Genomic DNA, 18,516 nt, shown 5'->3' with positions numbered 1-18,516 from the left:
AAGGTGGACTAACCGCCCTAAAAAGGACGCGACATGTTCCCCCACCAGAGGTGCTACCCCTCCCTGACACCCCATAGAGAGACTAATTAGCCCCCAGTGCTCCCATTCAGTTTTTGGTACTAGCTATCCTTTCTCTACACTTTGTTCTGATGCAGGGTGTCAACCTGAAACCTCAACCATCCCTTAGCTTCCTGAGATACTGTGTGACTTTGTGAATTTCTTTAGATTATCATCTTCTCCAGTTTCCAGCATCTGCTGTGCCTTGTGTCTTTCGGGGAGAGGGAGTGTGTCTACGCAGAAAGGTGTTAAGGTCTGGAGTGCAATGTAATGAGTATTAGTGGAAATAGGTTCAAAAAGGAACGAGATGAACTTGTATGTCCACTATAAGCCCAGGACTCTCACAGCTACCTGGACTATTCCTCTTCCCACCATATCTCTTGCAAAAATACCATCCCCTTCTCGCAATTCCTCCGTCTCCACCGCATCTGCTCTCAGGATGAGGCTTTTCATTCCAGGATGAAGGAGATGTCTTCCTTTTGTAAAGAAAGGGGCTTCCCTTCCTCCACCATCAACTCTGCTCTCAAACGCATCTCTCCCATTTCACGCACATCTGCTCTCACCCCATCCTCCGGCCACCCCACTAGGGATAAAGTTCCCCTTGTCCTCACCTACCACCCCACCAGCCTCCGGGTCCAACGTATAATTCTCCATAACTTCCGCCACCTCCAGCGGGATCCCACCACCAAGAACATCTTTCCCTCGCCCCCCCCCACTTTCTGCTTTCCACAGGGATCACTCCCTACGCGACTCCCTTGTCCCTTCGTACCCCACCATCCCTTCCGACCGATCTCCCTCCCAGCGCTTATTGTTGTAAGCAGAACAAGTGCTACACATGCCCTGACACTTCCTCCCTCACCACCATTCAGGACCCCAGACAGTCCTTCCAGGTGAGGTGACACTTCACCTGTGAGTCGGCTGGGGTGATATACTGCGTCCGGTGCTCCCGGTGCAGCCTTCTATATATTGGTGAGACCCGACGCAGACTGGGGGACTGTTTCGCTGAACACTCTGCCAGAGAAAGCAGGATCTCCCAGTGGCCACACATTTTAATTCCACGCCCCATTCCCATAGAACATTACAGCACAGAAACAGGCCTTTTGGCCCTTGGCTGTGCTGAACCATTTTTCTGCCTAGTCCCACTGACCTGCACCTGGACCATATCCCTCCATACACCTCTCATCCATGTACCTGTCCAAGTTTTTTTTAAATGTTAAAAGTGAGCCCGCATTTACCACTTCATCTGGCAGCTCATTCCACACTCCCACCACTCTCTGTGTGAAGAAGCACTCTCTAATGTTCCCTTTAAACTTTTCCCCATTCACCCTTAACCCATGTCCTCTGGTTTTTTTCTCTCCTAGCCTCAGTGAATGCCTGCTTGCATTCACTCTATCTATATCCATCATAATTTTATATACCTCTATCAAATCTCCCCTCATTCTACTACGCTCCATTCCCATTCTGATATGATCATCCATGGCCTCCTCTACTGTCAAGATGAAGCCACATTCAGGTTGGAGGAACAACACCTTATATTCCATTAGGGTAGCCTCCAACCTGATGGCATGAGCATTGACTTCTCTAACTTCCGTTAATGCCCGTCCTCCCCTTCTTACCCCATCCCTTATTTAATTATTACTTTTTATTTTTTTCCCCTTTCTTTCTCTTTTTTTTCTCCCTCTATTCCTCTCACTATATCTTCCTCTGGTGCTCCCCTCCCCCTCTCTTTCCCCCTAGGCCTTCCGTCCCATGATCCTCTCCCTTCTCCAGCCTTGTATCCCTTTGGCCAATCACCTGTCCAGCCCTTGGCTCCATCCCTCCCCCTCCTGTCTTCTCCTATCATTTTGGATCTCCCCCTCCCCCTCCCACTTTCAAATCTCTTACTATCTCTTCTTTCAGTTAGTCCTGATGAAGGGTCTCGGCCCGAAACATTGACTGTACCTGTTCCTATAGATGCTGCCTGGCCTGCTGCATTCCACCAGCATTTTGTGTGTGTTGCTTGTAAGATGAATTAAAGTTTGAATGTCAATGGAAGGAAGGAAGTGGGTCGAGCTGGATTGCAGTTGCATGAAGCCAAGTAGGTGATGAGCTAAGTGGTACTTTCCATTCTCAACCCCCTCTGTGCTTTGAACATGGCCTTATTACACAAAATCACCAGTACACAAAGCTGTTCCTAGATCCCCGTGTTCCTGATGTTGAAGCAGTCACGGGAAACGTGACCCACTGTTTCATTGGCAGACCAGCATCTTCACTCAGAGTCTGATCGTGCCAGGTGTAGCCAAAGCTATATTATTTTAATGGGTCAGTATTCCATCTTATCAACAAAGCAGTGAAAGAAGTTGATTGTTTAAAGGACACAAGACCATTCATCAAACTGTTCAATGATGCTTCATTGCTGACAGTCCAAGGATAGAAACAATGAACTTCAGTTTCTGTACATTGATTAAATAAAGCCAGTAGAGGCAACAGTGCACTCTCCGGTGAATGAGTAATGAATAACTTAAATGACAATTTGTTGGGTTAAAAGCTATTAGAATTAAATACAGTTTCATTGCATGGTCTGAACCACCAGTTGAAATTCCTATCTTTCAGATTTCAACAATGTGGTATTAAATCTTTAATAAATACTATGTATTTCCTCTCCACACCTTGTGGCGCATCGGGGGTGGGGGGGGCGCAGCACGGCAGTCTTGCTGTTTCTCTAACATTTGTCTGGTTTTTACAAGGTTGAGTTGCTAGCTCAACACTAAACCCATCATGAATGGAAAGTATGTAAGGAAACGGCGGGATTCAAATCTGGGACCGCTCCATCTCAAAGCTTGGTGCAGATGCCGCTAGACTACCAGCTGGCTAATATACACTATATCTAAGTCTAAGTCGTACTTACGATTTTATTCAAACAGAAAATTCATTTTGTGACTGAACTTCTTTAAGATCTGTGTTCTGAGAATCTCAATCTATCACTTAAAAGGTTTCCTGCTGAGCTCAACTCTGCAAGAACATTGGTGAACTGCATCCTTTCAACTCAGCCATACTTTGATATATGCTTCTTGTTTAATATATTTTTAAAAAATTCACTTGACAGTCTTTTATATAATCGTTCTGCTGTAATAAGGCTACCAGAGTCATTCCTGTAGGTGATTTCATGTTCTGAGCTAGTGCAACATAAACCTCTTCTCTCACTCACCCACAAGTACTATGGAGAAGTATGGGCAGACAATATGGATGTATGATCGTGTTGAATGTAACTGGAAATGCAAGGTTTCAAGGAGGGTATTGTGACAGACATTTGAGTGAAGAACTGCAGCATGTACAGAAATATTTCTGACAGGGGCAGCAGGATGAGTGGGGTCCCTAAATTTGGTGCGTGGTCACACACATGATGAGGATCGCACTCACCCTACTCATGGACTGTTTGTCCCACTCCCATCAGTGAGGGGGTTACACTGTATCCATAACGGGACAACCAGACTCAAAAACATTTACTTTCCCCGAGCAGTAGGGCTGATCAACACCTCCACCCACTAACTCCACTATTTTATTATTTCTTATCAGTCACTTTTTGTATAGCCTAGCATCACTTTATTGACATACAATCTATTTATGTATATAAGCTATCTTATGTATTTGTATTTATTGTGGCTTTTGAAAAAATTATGTTCTTTATCTTCTGTGGGATTTTTGTGCTGCGTTGGTTCTGGAGTACCTCTTCCTAGAGGTGCTGCCTGGCCTGCTGCGTTCACCAGCAACTTTGATGTGTGTTGCTTGAATTTCCAGCATCTGCAGAATTCCTGTTGTTAACAATTATTTCGTTCTCCTTTACTCCTGTGTACAGAAATGACATTAAACAATCTTAAATCTTGGATAATTGGGTTTAAGAATGAAGAGAGAGCAGAGATATCATAAAGCAGCTGTAACAAGGACACAGGTTTTGAATTCACTACAGCTCAGAGATGTAAAGGGAAGTAGTCCTTCCAAGATTATCTAAAAAGGACTCGTGTACATGCATTTGCCCCATAACACTAAAGACTCACATGCCCATCCACGCCTTACAAAGCAATCAGAATTGGGTTCCTGTGCATGCCAAAAAAGAAGTGCAAAAAAAAAGTGAGAATTAGGTGTCGGTTTTAAATGCTGGACTTTTCAAAAATGTCAAGCCACGGTTTGATTGCAATTTAATTTTTATTGAATCCTGATTAGTCCTGCAGTTCTGATTTTATTTTGGTTTTGTGTCTGGCAGGACACTTGCATTGTTGAATGTGATAAGATTTTGTACGCTTCTTTCCTTTCCTAATCGTGGTCCTTTTTGTGAGTTTCCGTATGATTGCTCTATTGCTGAACTTTCTCTTTGCACTGCTCACCTCTGGCACCCTGCAGTTGAATACTACAATGATATATTACCTTGGACATCTTCAGAGCCTTTGGCAGAGTCTGATACTGAGCATTTATAAATCACTTCTTGCTTTGTCTTTGTTGGAATTGCACCGATAGCTCAATATTTGCTTCTTTTATTCAAGACTTTCTCAATGCTCCATCACACTGAACCTATCTGCTCTTAGTTATTTAATGCTGTCCTCAACGACTTCCTGTAGATCTCTCAGCTTCTTGTAATTTCTCATCATGCAGTGACTGAACCACCACATCTTGGTGGCCTTCAGGGCTTTGGGATCAAATAAAGTATTCTGTTTTTCCACTAATCAGAGATGTAACCCCTTTGTACCTCATCTATCTCTTCTCACCCCTTATCCAGAGCCAGTGCAGGTGGCAGGTGAATCTGAGCGGTGCATTATTAGACATTGCTTTTCTGAGAATAGCATTGCATTAAGTATCAGAGTAATTACACATTCAAAGTAAACACAGTAGAATATTTTGGGAAACCAACCTGAATATTATATGTATGTGTACGCCTGCATGTCTGCACTAATACTGCATGTGTACAAATATTGTATTTAAGATTATTAGATAATTCCACAGTAAATTTGTGCTAAGCATACATGAATGCTATTGTAAATATTATGCAGTTAATAATTATATATTAATAGTATATAATTGTACATTAATGCTTTCTCTCCTGCAGCAAGTTCTTGATGGATTTTATAAAAGGATTTTTCTACTAGATAACTCTAGTCTTCCCTTTTCACTTCCTCAGGTATTGAACAAAGCATAGAACAAGAGGAAGGGCAGAACAGATCCTCAGCTGACTTGAGAATACGCAAGACACAGGTTGGTGACTTGAATTTCTCTGTATTTCTATTAAGTTATATACTGTAAACGCCAACATGGATGTTTTACAGTGGAGCATCATTTTTACCAAGGTTATTCACATTCAGATCTCCCTTTTAGTCGTAAAAGTATGGTAAAACCCCATCATCTATCACATTTATAGGAATTTAATGAGAGGATTACTATCTGCAGCTTAAGGGGTCAGCATCAAGCAGTGATAGTTAGCTCACAAGTCTGTTTTCACACTGATACTGCTCAATACACAATCATTCAGATCGGTGTTGATTAACTCCTTTGCCACACAACGTGATATTCTTCAACAAAGGTGCTAATGCTTGTGCTCTCATCATGGAGTCATAATGGGTTCTTTAGTCCGTGTCAACCACTCGCGCGAATCCCTTTCTCTATTCTCCCTACATTCACATCAGCTCCCCTCAGGTTCTGCCACTTACCTACACATTAGGGCAAGTTTATAGCTGCCAATTAACTTACCAATCCAATACATCCTTGGACTGCAAGAGGAAATCAGAACATTTGGAGGTCATGGAGAACATGCAAACTCCACACAGACAGGGCCCTATGTCAGGACTGTCTCTGACGTTGAGAGGCAGCAGTTGCGTCATTACGCCACCCTATCATGTTATTGGCATGCTGTTTCCTCCTTCTGACATCCATACTTGCATTGTCTTTCTGCCATTTCTACTGGCACTCTTCACTCCCTGCCAACCATGATGGCATTCCCTCCCCTCCCACTCCCACGGTCGCACTCTGTGCGTCCATTTCTCTTGCACTGTTCATGAATCACATTGACCTACTTCGCTTCTGCGGTCCCATTCATGCTGACTTTGCATTCCCTTTCCCCATTGTTGTTACTGGCGCTCTTTACTGCTGGGCCTCTGCCCACCGCTTGCCACAAGTCACAGTTGGCACTAATCCTCCCTTTCTGCTGGATTCAAATGTGCCCCATGCTGGGGGCGGAGGTAAACAATGGCACAACTAGAGCACAGTTCAACCTCCAGAACAGAAACAGTGCGAAGTCAGAGCCAAGATGGGAGGTGAAGGCTGGAATGAGAAGCAACCACGGATTTCATTCTGAAAATGGTCTTCATTGATGATCTGGCACCAGGATGAAAGGCAGCTCCAAAGGACACGGCTCTGCCACTTAAAATTCGACAGTGTTCTCGTGAAGGGCACACTCATCTGACTTAATTCAACCGCAATTTCAATGCATGGCTGACTTAGGTGACCTCTGGAAATAATCTCGTCGCAGTAAAAATTGATATCACCCCTTCTGAACCTGATGTATGGACAACAATTTAGGCACTGGGCCAGATCAAAAAGATCCAGGATGAGGGATGGGCCAGTTCAGCGCACAGATCCAATCTACACTGAACTAAGAGTCTGGGGATAGGATCCTCTTTGTGGACTTCAGTTCAGAACGCTATTTGCTTGTGTTCATTGTTTGCATGATGTGATTTTATTTTTTCTCTCTCTCTCTCTCTGCACATCGGGTGTCTGAGATGCTGCCTGGCCTGCTGCGTTCACCAGCAACTTTTATGTGTGTTGCTTGAAATTCCAGCATCTGCAGATTTCCTCGTGTTTGGGTCTTTTTGGGTTTCTTTGTTTCATGGCTGCCTGTTAGGAGCCGAATTTCAAAGCTGTATAATGCATGCGCACTTTGATAATAAATGTATGTTGAACTTTTTCGGAACTGGTGAAGGGCAAAATGATTATCTTCAGAAACAATCAATTTAAAACTGCTCAATTTTATCTTCAAATGTCTAACTTTGTTACTTGGGATGAACCTGGCTAAGTCAAGACTAGTGTGCTATTATTTTGAAAGTTAAAAAATATTAAGGTATACTTACAAAATGCTGAGGCAATACCGTAGGTGAGGCAGCATCTTTTGAAAGGAATTAACAGTTTACCTTCTGGGCCACAACCTTTCTTCAGGACTGGAAAGGAAGGGGGAAGATGTCAGAATAAGAAGGGAAGGTGGTTAAGCTGGAAGGTGATAGCTAAAGCCAGGAGGGTGGGGGAGGGGGAATGAAGTAAGAAGCTGGTGGGGGGGAAGGCGATGGGTGGAAAAGACAAAGGACTGAAGGAGAAGGAATATGATAGGAGAGTAACCATGAGAAAAAGGGAAGGAGGACTGGCATAAGGGGGGAGGTGATAGGCAAGAGGTAAGAATCCAAAGTGGGGAATTGAAGAAGAGGAAAAATGACCATAAGTTGGAAAAATAGATCAAGCCATCAGATTGGAGACTACCCAGATGAAATATGAGGTATTGCTCCTCCAACCTGAGAGTGGAACAATGTGCACAACAAAGAGATACTCAATTTTCATTTGATGGCCTCAACAGTCTTACTGGTGAAGTGTTTTACCCAAGCGGTCCTTCCAGTTTAGGAACTTTGATCACCAAGAAACAAGCACAATTTACTGTTGTACCACCATTTTAATTCTAGTTCCCATTCTCATTCTGACATGTTGGTCTCATTGTCTACAGCCACAATGAGGCCACTCTCAGGTTGGAGGAGCAACACCTCATATTCCATCTGAGTAGCTTCCAACCGGAAGGCATGACCTCTGATTTCTCTAACCTCCAGTAATTTATCCTCCTCCGTCTTCACTCTTCTTCCATTCCCCCCTCTAGCTCCTCTCTTACCTCTTCTTTTCCCAGTTGCCTATCACCTCCCTCTGGGGCCTCTGCTTCTACCCTTTCTCCCATGGTCCACTCTCTTCTCCTAATAGGTTCCTACTTCTCCAGCCCTTTAGCTTTTCCACCTATCACCTCCCAGCTTCTTGCTTCATCCCCTCCTCCCCCACCCACCTGCCTTCAGCTATCACCTTCCAGTTTGTCCTCCTGCCCCTCCCCAACCAACCTTAGTCTCACATCTTCCCCCTGCCTTTACAATCCTGACGAAGGGTCTCGGCTTGAAGCGTTGACTGCTTGTTCTTTTCCATAGATGCTGCCTGACCTGCTGAGTCCCTCCAGCATTCTGTATGTGTTACTCTGCATTTCCAGCATCTGCAGAATCTCTTGATCTTAAGATACACTTAGTTAATATCTGTATCCATAAGTGAGTGAATGCAATGAAAAGTCATAATCCAAGAAACAGTATAATGAGAGAATCTCCTAACCAGAGACTCAAGAATTAGAATTATTTTGTACTCGAGATCTTCGGCATTTGTTGAACTTTACCAGTTTATAATAAAGCTACTGGCTCAGGCAGTGTTATTTAATCAGTGACCATAATAGCAAGAAATATCCCTGGAGTTCAGGGTCCTTTTATCGGCTAGTAAAGCGATTGATACTTCAGACCTAAGCCTGAAAATCAATCAGAAGTCTGGAAGTCGAAGCCCAAAGACTGGAGTCTTGTCCTGGAGTTGGAGGACTGTCTGAGTGAGTGAGTGAGAGTGAGTGTGTGTGTGTGTGGTGAGAGGGAGGAAAGGTGCATATTTTGCTGTTGTTGTTTTGTTGCTTGTTGTGTCCTGTGTTGTTCTGCCGAGCATTGTGGGCATGCTACTTTGGATCCGGAATGTGTGGCAACACTTGTGGTCTACCACTAATACATCCATACATTATGTTGGTTGTTAACACAAACAATGCATGTCACTGTGTGTTTCCATGTATATATGAAAAATAAATCTGAATTAATAGGTAAGCATGAATCTGTGATGTAGTGAGACATGGTGTCACCTACTCACTCAAATTCTACTTGTTGCTGCAAGAAACCCAGCTGATTTTGGTTGAAAGTTCTTACTATGCAGTCATATTAGGTGGCTGATCCTAGAATGAAAATGGCCTAAAACTGGAGTGTCAGGATTGTTCGCTTTAAAACCTGGACATCAGGAATAAACAGGGGAACAGAAGCTCTTCTGGAGTATTGAGAAGTGGGGCCCATGTCCATGAAATAAACAAATAAGATGTGAATTGAAATTGTGTGTGATTTATTTTTCCTGAGCGCTATTGGGGTCGAATCAAGGGGAATTCTATGAGAGGGAGTGAGGGTCAGACTCCTTGTTGTATGTACCACAAGCAAATATTGATGCCCAAAAAAATTACCTGAAAGTTTTATACTTAAATCTGACTTGACCCCTAGAAGTCAGAGACAAATTCTTGAGGTTTCTGAATTGCTTAAGGGTTGTGCGTGCCAAAGAAAAATAAGGATGTGTTCAGCAAGAAATGAATCGATTGCCTGAATCGTGCAACATCCTTGATCCTGGGGGACGGGAATACAACGTGACATTTGACTTTCATCCAAAGATATCTCCAAGATATCCCTCTGGCTGCTCCATTGAATTCTAGCCCCTGCCAGGCCAACATGAACGGAAATGGGAAAAGCCATTGGCAATACTCCCAAAGATGGGAAGAATCTTGATCCTTAAGATTGCTGGGTAAATACTGAACAACAAATTTTTCTTCGAATAAATGTCCTTGGCATCAGAAAAGGTACTTGCTTTGTGAGATTATGGAAATAGCAACACAATTAATTCATCCCTGGTTTCACACCTTCTAAAAATGGTCAAAATGTAACAAGATTAAAGCCACATAAATTAATGTGGCCACCAAATCTGTAAACGTTATTCACCAGCATTAGGCTCATCAACTGTGACTATATTCCATTGTTTATTCAGGCTAAGGGTTACTCACTGTGCAATTGTACAGGGTTGCTGTTTATTTAACAGGGTTAAGGTTCAACTGCATGCTGCTGCTGCTAAGTATTACATTACATTTGACTACACAATGGTACTCCATTTCCAGTCTAAACTAGTGCCTTCCGTTATTTATTATTAATGGCAGTCTCATCATATTGACCCGGAGAGTCTGAAGAGGTTTTTAAAGCTTGTATAAATACTTAGTTTAAACAACACCATTTTCGTGTTCTACCCAGTATTCAAAACTGAAATTGCTCATCGGTGTTAAACTCCTGTAAATTGTATGTAAATAGGCAAGTGAAGTAAATTCAGGCTTTTAAAAAAAACATTTAGAGTGCGAGCACTTGTAACGTAGCAGCAGACTCTTCCACGGTTTAGGGCCCTCTGATCGTGTATTTGGGTTTGCTTCAACGGGAGTGGAGTGCAGTTTAAGATGGCACAAGCATCAATAACGAGTCAATGCCTGTCTCAGTGCCTGGGGACGATCTGCGCAGAGCGGCCGTTGCAAAGTCAATTTGCTGCCCTCTACAGTGTGAGAGCTTTTCGTTACCTCAACCCTCAGCAGCCAAAGAACCCATGGGTGCCAGACATTTCACACACAGGCTGTATAATCTCCTCATGAAGTGGCTGAAACCTATGATGTGGTGTATGATGGCATTTTGATGTTCACTGCAAGCATTTTATAAGCTGAATATAAATGAACCGTGAGTAAGAGTTGAAATAGAGCCTTGTGCTGAATAATTTCCAAGTTGATTTAAACTAGTCAGCACAGCAGTACTAGTCTCAGATGCACTATTTCCTTTTTCTTCACCCCAGTGCTCGCTCTGAGGCCAATTATATCTGAAAAATGTAACAACATGATTTTAAGTTTTAATCACTGGTTCATGCTGTCATTTATATTATTTGCTCAACACTGCAATGCCAGCGAGAGTACTTTCAATTCAATGGCAATATGTGTTATCGACTTAAAATGAGGACAGCAACTGTGATCCCAGTGCATATTTCTCATATCCGAGCCTTTGGAGCTCCTCAGCATCTGTAAATTTTGATGTTGTAATGACTGGACTTGTAATGAATGAAGGTTTGCTTCTTACTGGCGTCTGCGCAAACCGATTAAAGACTGATGTGAGAATAGTGTTACTATCGATGTGCCAATGACCTTGCTGTTTGTCATTGTCCGGGGAAAGGTAAATAACCATGAGAAATAGCATTCAGTGTTGTCAAGGAATCTAATACACGCTGAGGAATGGACTGACTAATCCATTGTGATCTGTTGCCGGTCATAAGCCCCAGACTGCATGTTTTTTCTGCATTGTGCGAGTAAGAAGCTGTGTAATTTTGCTGTTTGTTAAAATTTAGTGTCTCTTTGTCTTTTACTTGAATTATCACCATACTTTTCATCTGCTTCCATCTGTTTGGAATAATGCAGTCTTATACAGAATTGCTCAATATCATAGTTGATAGCATCACTGTTTAGTTGACCGACACAAGTCATACAAGTGGTGGATGCCCACAGACATGCCACACTGTCACAACTGGGTGTGCAAGAACCTGAGAAAACCCAGAAGATATTCATCAAGGGAGTTGCATTGTGCTGGGTGGGGATTCAGGATTCTGCTGTGCAGCAAGCAAGATCTCAGAAGACTTGTTCCTTTCTGCGCCTTGTGGCGCATCGGGTGGCAGCCTTGCTGTTTCTTCAGCGTTTTTGTCTGTTTTTTTTTACAAGGCTGAGTTGCTAGCTTGACGTTCAGCCCAGCACGGATGGAAAGCGGGCAAGGAGCTGGCCACGTTCGAAGTCTAATGTGGACGTCACTACACCTCTGGGCGGCCTACTTCAGACTGCAGGCAATCTTGTACCAAAGCAATGCTGCCTCAGTGCCATTAACGATATGCAGATTGTACCAATGTCCCTTATGTACTTTTAATTTGTATTTCATACTCATTCTATAAAAATGTATAATTTAACTTGGCAAGTAAAGAAACCTAACTATCTCCCGATCTGCATAAAGTAGCATAATGCTGGTGTCAAGCACATCTTCAAAGACACATAGAAGTTACCGTTGACATTGTTTAATTCAAATGAAGCAAGACAAGATTTAGAAAAATTACTGACCTTTTTATTGTAGTGTTAGCAGAATGAAAAGATCCCTTTTCAAGAATGTTTGGAATGGCAGTGAGATGGGGGTGAGGCAGTGTAGGTGATGGGGTTAAGTGTTGGTAGAATGGGGGGTGGTATGGAGAAAGAGAGAGCTTGGGATAGACGAGAGAGCATTGGAGATCCTTCCTGAATTCAAGGCTATATGGTCAGATTTAACAAGAGTATGACCACTTTAAATTTGACCTTTTAGGACATGGGAGCATAACAGTGTAACTCCCTGGGCAGTGACAGGAGGTGAACAGAATGAAGTGGGACTGATGTACAGACAGCTAATTTAGGAGTGAGCATAAGTTTATTCAAGGTGGAGAATGCTAAAGCAGATGTAAAATGATTGGGATGATTGAGTCTCTAGGAGATGAGCATGAATTTAATTTTCTGTAGTAGATAAGGAAAGGTTAAATAGCAAGCGGATGACACAGACTGCAAGAGGATGGTTTGCTTTGGGTCAAACATGATGCTGAGCTGTAAACGTTCTTCTTTTGTAAGAGAATAAAGCTTATCAAGGATGTAGAGTTTAGATTAAGGTGCAAAAATGATATTTTCAACCTTATTACACTCTAATTCCACAAATATGGTGCTGGATAAATGTAATGCAATGGTTAAAATGAATGGTAGCGTTTAACACATGGAAGCTGACAATTTCTGCAGAATTCAGTAGCACATAGATGAGAGCAAAGACCGTGAAACTAGACCAAGGATAATTCCTCAGGGAAGTCCAGGGTTAACTGTACAAGTTGAAATGGAATCTTTTACTGCAGTTAATTAGGGATGAATGATGAAACCAAGCAACTCAGTCACAGTGTGCTCAACAAAGGAGGGAAATGGTGTGAAACAACACAGAGGTTAAGAAGGGATAGGGGATAAGAGCTACAAGGAATGTCACAACGGCTAAAGCAGATTTGAACTTATTAGGCCAATATGGGCCTAATTGAAGGTTTGTACATTATTCCCAATATGAGATGAGGAAAACGCAACTGGCTGTAGATCTGAGAAATTACCATATCACAAAGGATTTTGAAGTGGAAAGTTGGAGTTGGCGATGCTGGTTTGCGGTGGAGATATTTTTGCAGCAATGGTAACAGAGTTTTGAAAGTGAGGGGAATTCATGAGAAGGAACACCTACAATGTCAGCAATTATAAGAGATAGAAAGGGAAGTTGGGCAATCAGTTTAATAGGAATCATTTTAATAGGATTCAAGAGGCATTTGAAGTGAGCTGATATGCAATGTGTGAGTGCACTGTTTGCATCCATCAATACATGAATATAGACACAAATCTTTATGTATACATGTGAACATATAGAAATGGATAGATATACACCAACACAGTACACCCATTTACAAAGATTAAATTTGGCGTCCCTATTATGCCAGAAGACTGCCCCTTGGACGATCTCAGTATCTGCCTTTTACTGTCATCCCAGGCTATAAACCAGTGCTAATTTCTTCTTGAAATGGTATTTTGCTAACTTATACCTATTTATCCTTGAAATGAACCAATGGTTTAACATAAAAACTACACAATATTCATATTTCCTATTCAGATGATTGCTTTGTCAGAAATTCCACTCCGACATAATACAAATTGAAGCCAAAGATTTAGTTTCATTTCTAATTCCTCGTAACTCATTCTCCTGAGGGTCTCATTTAGATTCATAGCCTTTGCATTGCTTCCGCGTTTTAATAATAAGAACAATGACAAATTCTGGATGCTCAGGGAACTGTACAGCTTCAGTGTAGCTCCCTCCTACCTGTGTTCTGCTGTAATGGTGATAGTTGTGTGTTTTCTATTTGAAATATCTGGATGTGGGTTGTGTAGACTTTGTTCTCAACCTTGCTTAATATGGAGTATTTGTGTCTGGTTCTTATTGACTTAAGGGGATCTGGAATGTGATAACTCAGTCATTAAGTTGCACAATACATTATAGCACAAGGACAGGCCCTTCAGCCCATTATGTCTGTACTTACTGTGGTGTCAATCTAAACATGTCCCGATCTCCTTTCACATGGCCCATGTGTCTCTTTTCCCTTATTCATGTGTCAGTCTAAATGCTTCTTTAATTTTTCTTATCATATCTGTTGCAGCCACATCCTACCGCCCCTGTATATTTAAAAAAAATCTGCCAAATAAATGAACTCTTACCCTATAGCCTCTAGTATTTAACATATCCACTTAGGTGGTGGTGGGAGAGCGGGTTGTGAGTGAGGGTAAGAAGACTAACTCCAGATGAAGGATCTTGACCTGAACTATGATTGTCCATTTCCAGTGACAGATACTGCTTGGTACTGAATTCCTCCAGCATATTTTTTTCTTGCTCCAGATTCCATCAACTGCAGTGTTTCACAGCTCTGTTTATCTACCCTACCTACAAATGCCTCTCATAATTTTACATGTGCCTTGTACTGACTGCTAACAAAATGCCTTTCACAATTTTGCAGCTGTTTAGGACTGCTCTTGTTTTAGTTCTAACATTACCCATGTGATCACTCTTGAAACTATTGCAATATCTTCTCTTTCACCTTTAGCATCTTGGCTTATCTCGTTGTTCACTTGCATTTTGCTCTTTGATGATATCAGAAATGGACATTGGATAAGCTCTCTATCATTGCTAAAGACACTGTTGAATATTCTATTCTATCCTTGTTAGCTTCTTTGCCAGTAATCCAATCAATCTTCCCCATTTAAATAAAGGATATTCCTTTCTGAAAATTTGTGTTCTCTTACAACTGACGCCATTCCTTTCCCTTGCCTATGAAGTTCATAAGCTTACCATCCAGGTAATCTTTAAGCTAATCTTCTACCTATTCTCTGATCTTTAGCAAAGATCACCAACTTCATCCACCATGACAGCTACGCTCCATCTGCCAGAAAAAGCGTGATCTCCCAGTGACCACCCATTCCAATATGTCTATTCATGGCCTCCTGTACTGTCACGAAGAGGCCACTCTCAGGGTGGAGGAACAATATCTTATATTCTGTCTGGGTAGCCTCTAAGCTGATGGCATGAACATTGATTTCTCAAACTTCTGGTAATGCCCCCCCTTCACCATTCCCCATCCCACTTCCGCCTCTCACCTTATGTCCTGGCCAGTCCATCTTTGGTGCTCCTCCCCCCTTTTCTTTCTTTCAGGGCCTTCTGTCCTCTATTAGATTCCCCCATCTCCTGCCCTGTATCTCTTTCACCAATCAACTTCTCAGCTCTTTACTTCACCCCTCCCCTCCTGGTTTCAGCCATCACCCTGTGTTTCTCCCTCCCTCCCTTCCCCCCACCTTTTAACTCTACTCCTCATCTTTACCCCCCCCAGTCCTGCTGAAGGGTCTCAGCCTGAAAGGTCAACTGTTCTCTTTTCCATAGATGCTGCCTGGCCTGCTGAGTCCCTCCTGCATTTTGTGTGTGTTGCTTTGGATTTCCGGCATCTGCAGATTTCGTCTTGTTTATGGCAACAATCATCATTGCTCCTATCCCAATCCACCTGTCACTCAAAACTTATGCATGATTTTGTCATTTCCTGACCTAATTACCCAACAACCTCCCAATATGTTTCCTGTTCTCTGTTCTCCATCAACTTTAGATTGCTGCAAACTGTTTTCTTTTCACTGATGAAGATGCAAACAATTTTCCAGAAATGTTCAGAACCTAAGAATACAATGTAGATGATGAATGAAAGGAAATTAGCATAAAATAAAGGTGGATAATTAATGGCACAGAAAACTCATAAATGCTCGGGTCCTGATCATTTCTGTGGTGCTATGCTCCTAAATAAAGGAGTTGCACCCGCTGTGAGAATAGTGGGTATGTTGGTTGTCATTTTCTGGAAGTCTATGGATTATAGAATAAACCCTGCAGGTTATAGAAGGAGAAAGAGAGAAAACAGAAAAAAATGCAGAACAATTAACAACCTCAGTGGAGGAGAAAATGTTGGAAGCCATTATAAGGAATAAGATAACAGGAAATAATCACTGAGATTGTACGTCAACAAGGGATCTCCTGTTGAAAAATCTACTATATTTATTTAGACAACACACATCAAAGTTGCTGGTGAATGCAGCAGGCCAGGCAGCATCTCTAGGAAGAGGTACAGTCGACGTTTCGGGCCGAGACCCTTCGTCAGGACTAACTCTTCCTTCAGTTAGTCCTGATGAAGGGTCTCGGCCCGAAACGTCGACTGTACCTCTTCCTAGAGATGCTGCCCGGCCTGCTGCGTTCACCAGCAACTTTGATGTGTGTTGCTTGAATTTCCAGCATCTGCAGAATTCCTCGTATTTATATATTTATTTAGAGTTGTGGGTAGTGAAATGGTAAGAGGTAACCCATTAATATGATGCATTTGGATTTTTGTAAGCCTTTGAGGTTCCACATAAAGGATTTGTGTGTGTTATTGAGGCTAATGGTTTGAATATTGCGTGACAGAAAGGACGCAAAGGAGGATATGTGTGTCTTTTTCAGGGTAGTAGGCACTAACTTGTGGGGTAATACAGGGATCCGTGATATGGAATACTTCAGCATTCAGGACAAAGCAACTGCCTTGGCTGATACCCCATCAACCATCCAAAACATTCATTCCTTTCATTGGCGCTCAGTGGCAGCAGTGTATGACCATCTTTAAAATCCACCATATTTACCAGCCCAGACAAGTTTGACAATTGCCTGCAGAACTGCAGTGCTGACCACCAAGAAGGCCAAGGCCTCTGGATGCATGGGGAAACCACCTCTAACAGGTTTGCTTCCCAGTCATGCCTTATGATTGATGATTGTCAACATGAGAGTTCAGAGAAGATTTACGAGGATGATTCCTGGAATGCAGGGGCTAACATATGAGGAGCATTTGTCGGCTCTTGAACTGTATTCACTAGAGTATAGAAGAATGAGAGGGGATCTCATAGAAACATTTTGAATGTTGAAAGGGTTGGACAGAGTAGATGTGCAAAGGCTGTTTCCCTTGGTGGGTGAGTCCAGGACAAGAGGCCACAGTCTTAGAATTAGAGGGTACCCAGTTAAAACAGAGATGAGGAGAATTTTTTTTAGCCAGAGGGTTGCGGATTTATGGAATTCGTTGCCACATACAGCTGTGGAGGCCTGATCATTGAGGGTGTTTAAGAAGGAGATTGATAGGTATCTAATTAGTCAGGGTATCAAGGCATATGGGGAAAAAGCCGGAAATTGGAACCAGATGGGAGAATAGTTTAGCTCATGGTGGAGTGGCGGATGGGCTGAATGGCCTACTTCTGCTCCTTTGTCTTGTGATCTTGTGATCCAGACTTGGAAATATATCACTGTACGTGCATTATTGGTGAGCCCAAGTACTGAAAATCCCTGCCAAGCAGCTGGACTCCAGTGATTCAAGAAAGCAATTCGCCGCACTTCAAGGGCAATTAAGGAAGGGCCATAAATACCTCATTTTGCTAGTGATCTCAAAAAAAACTAATTTTAAAAAAATATATACATTACCCTACTTCTGGAATCAGTAGGATAATGGTAAAATTTACAGATGATAAGTAACTGAGGCCTTGGTTAATAATGTGGTTGGTTGCACCAGAAAGCCTGAAGATAGGCAGTAAATTGCTTTGCAGAGTGAGCAGATAAGAATGAAATGAAATTCATTATAGCAAAGTGTGAGGGTGTATTGTTTTGATAGGAAGATGATGACTTATTAGTTGGAATGAACATAGCTAAATTTAGTAGAGGAATGACAAGATGTAATAGTGGAGGTGTATAAATCATTTAGAACTGACAAAGAAAGTGGATAGGGCTACTGATTCTATGCAAAGTACTGAGGATTTGTGCATTGCTTGAAATACCAATGTGAATAGAATACCACAAATTTCTGAAATGGACTCTTTACAGTTTTGATGTCCATCCCTCAAAAGTATGTGATAGCACTAGACAATATACAGACAAGATTTATAAGGTGTTAAATAGGAATGTAAATATGTGGCTTTCATTACAGATTGAGTGGATGGACAAAAGAGAATAATGAAAGGAAAAGTGAGAGGCTCTTAAAATTTTGAAATGGGTGAGGTGGGATTATTTCCATCTGTGACTGAGCTCAAAGCTGGGGTCATAAATATATTTGTACAACCAGGTAAAGTCAAGAACCTAGAAATTCCTTTGCTCAAAGGGGAGTGGGGATGTAGCATTGGCTGCCAAATGGTGTAATTGAAGTAGATAGAATTGGTACATTTAGGTGACATGCTTTATAAATTATAGAGGGAAAGTAAAGAGTGGGATGTTGCAGCTTGGTGAGAACAAGCAGAATAAATGAGGCTTGTGTGTATTTAATCTGTCACAGTGCTAAACGATGTTGCGTTACCAGGTCTAGATGGGAAGACCTACTCTAGTCACAATATAGAGGGCAAATAATATGGAGAGAACCCGTGGTTGGACATTCAGGAGCCTGGGAATTTACAAAGTTGGGTCT

General features: G+C 42.1%; 1 protein-coding gene across 3 annotated transcripts in view; it reads left to right on the top strand.

The window, feature by feature from the left end:
* Positions 1 to 18,516, top strand: part of LOC134336652 (syntaxin-1A) — a 338,429-nt gene that overhangs the window by 188,339 nt on the left and 131,574 nt on the right. For all 3 annotated transcript variants that reach the window (XM_063030990.1, XM_063030989.1, XM_063030992.1), the window contains exon 5: positions 5,207 to 5,280. In XM_063030990.1, coding sequence (XP_062887060.1) covers positions 5,207 to 5,280 — 74 coding nt within the window. The remainder of the gene's footprint in view (positions 1 to 5,206; positions 5,281 to 18,516) is intronic.

The sequence above is a fragment of the Mobula hypostoma genome, chromosome 23 (assembly GCF_963921235.1).
Source record: "Mobula hypostoma chromosome 23, sMobHyp1.1, whole genome shotgun sequence".
NCBI lineage: Eukaryota > Metazoa > Chordata > Chondrichthyes > Myliobatiformes > Myliobatidae > Mobula > Mobula hypostoma.
The sequence above is the reverse complement of the archived record's forward strand: the minus strand, read 5'-3'. Positions and strand labels throughout refer to the sequence as shown.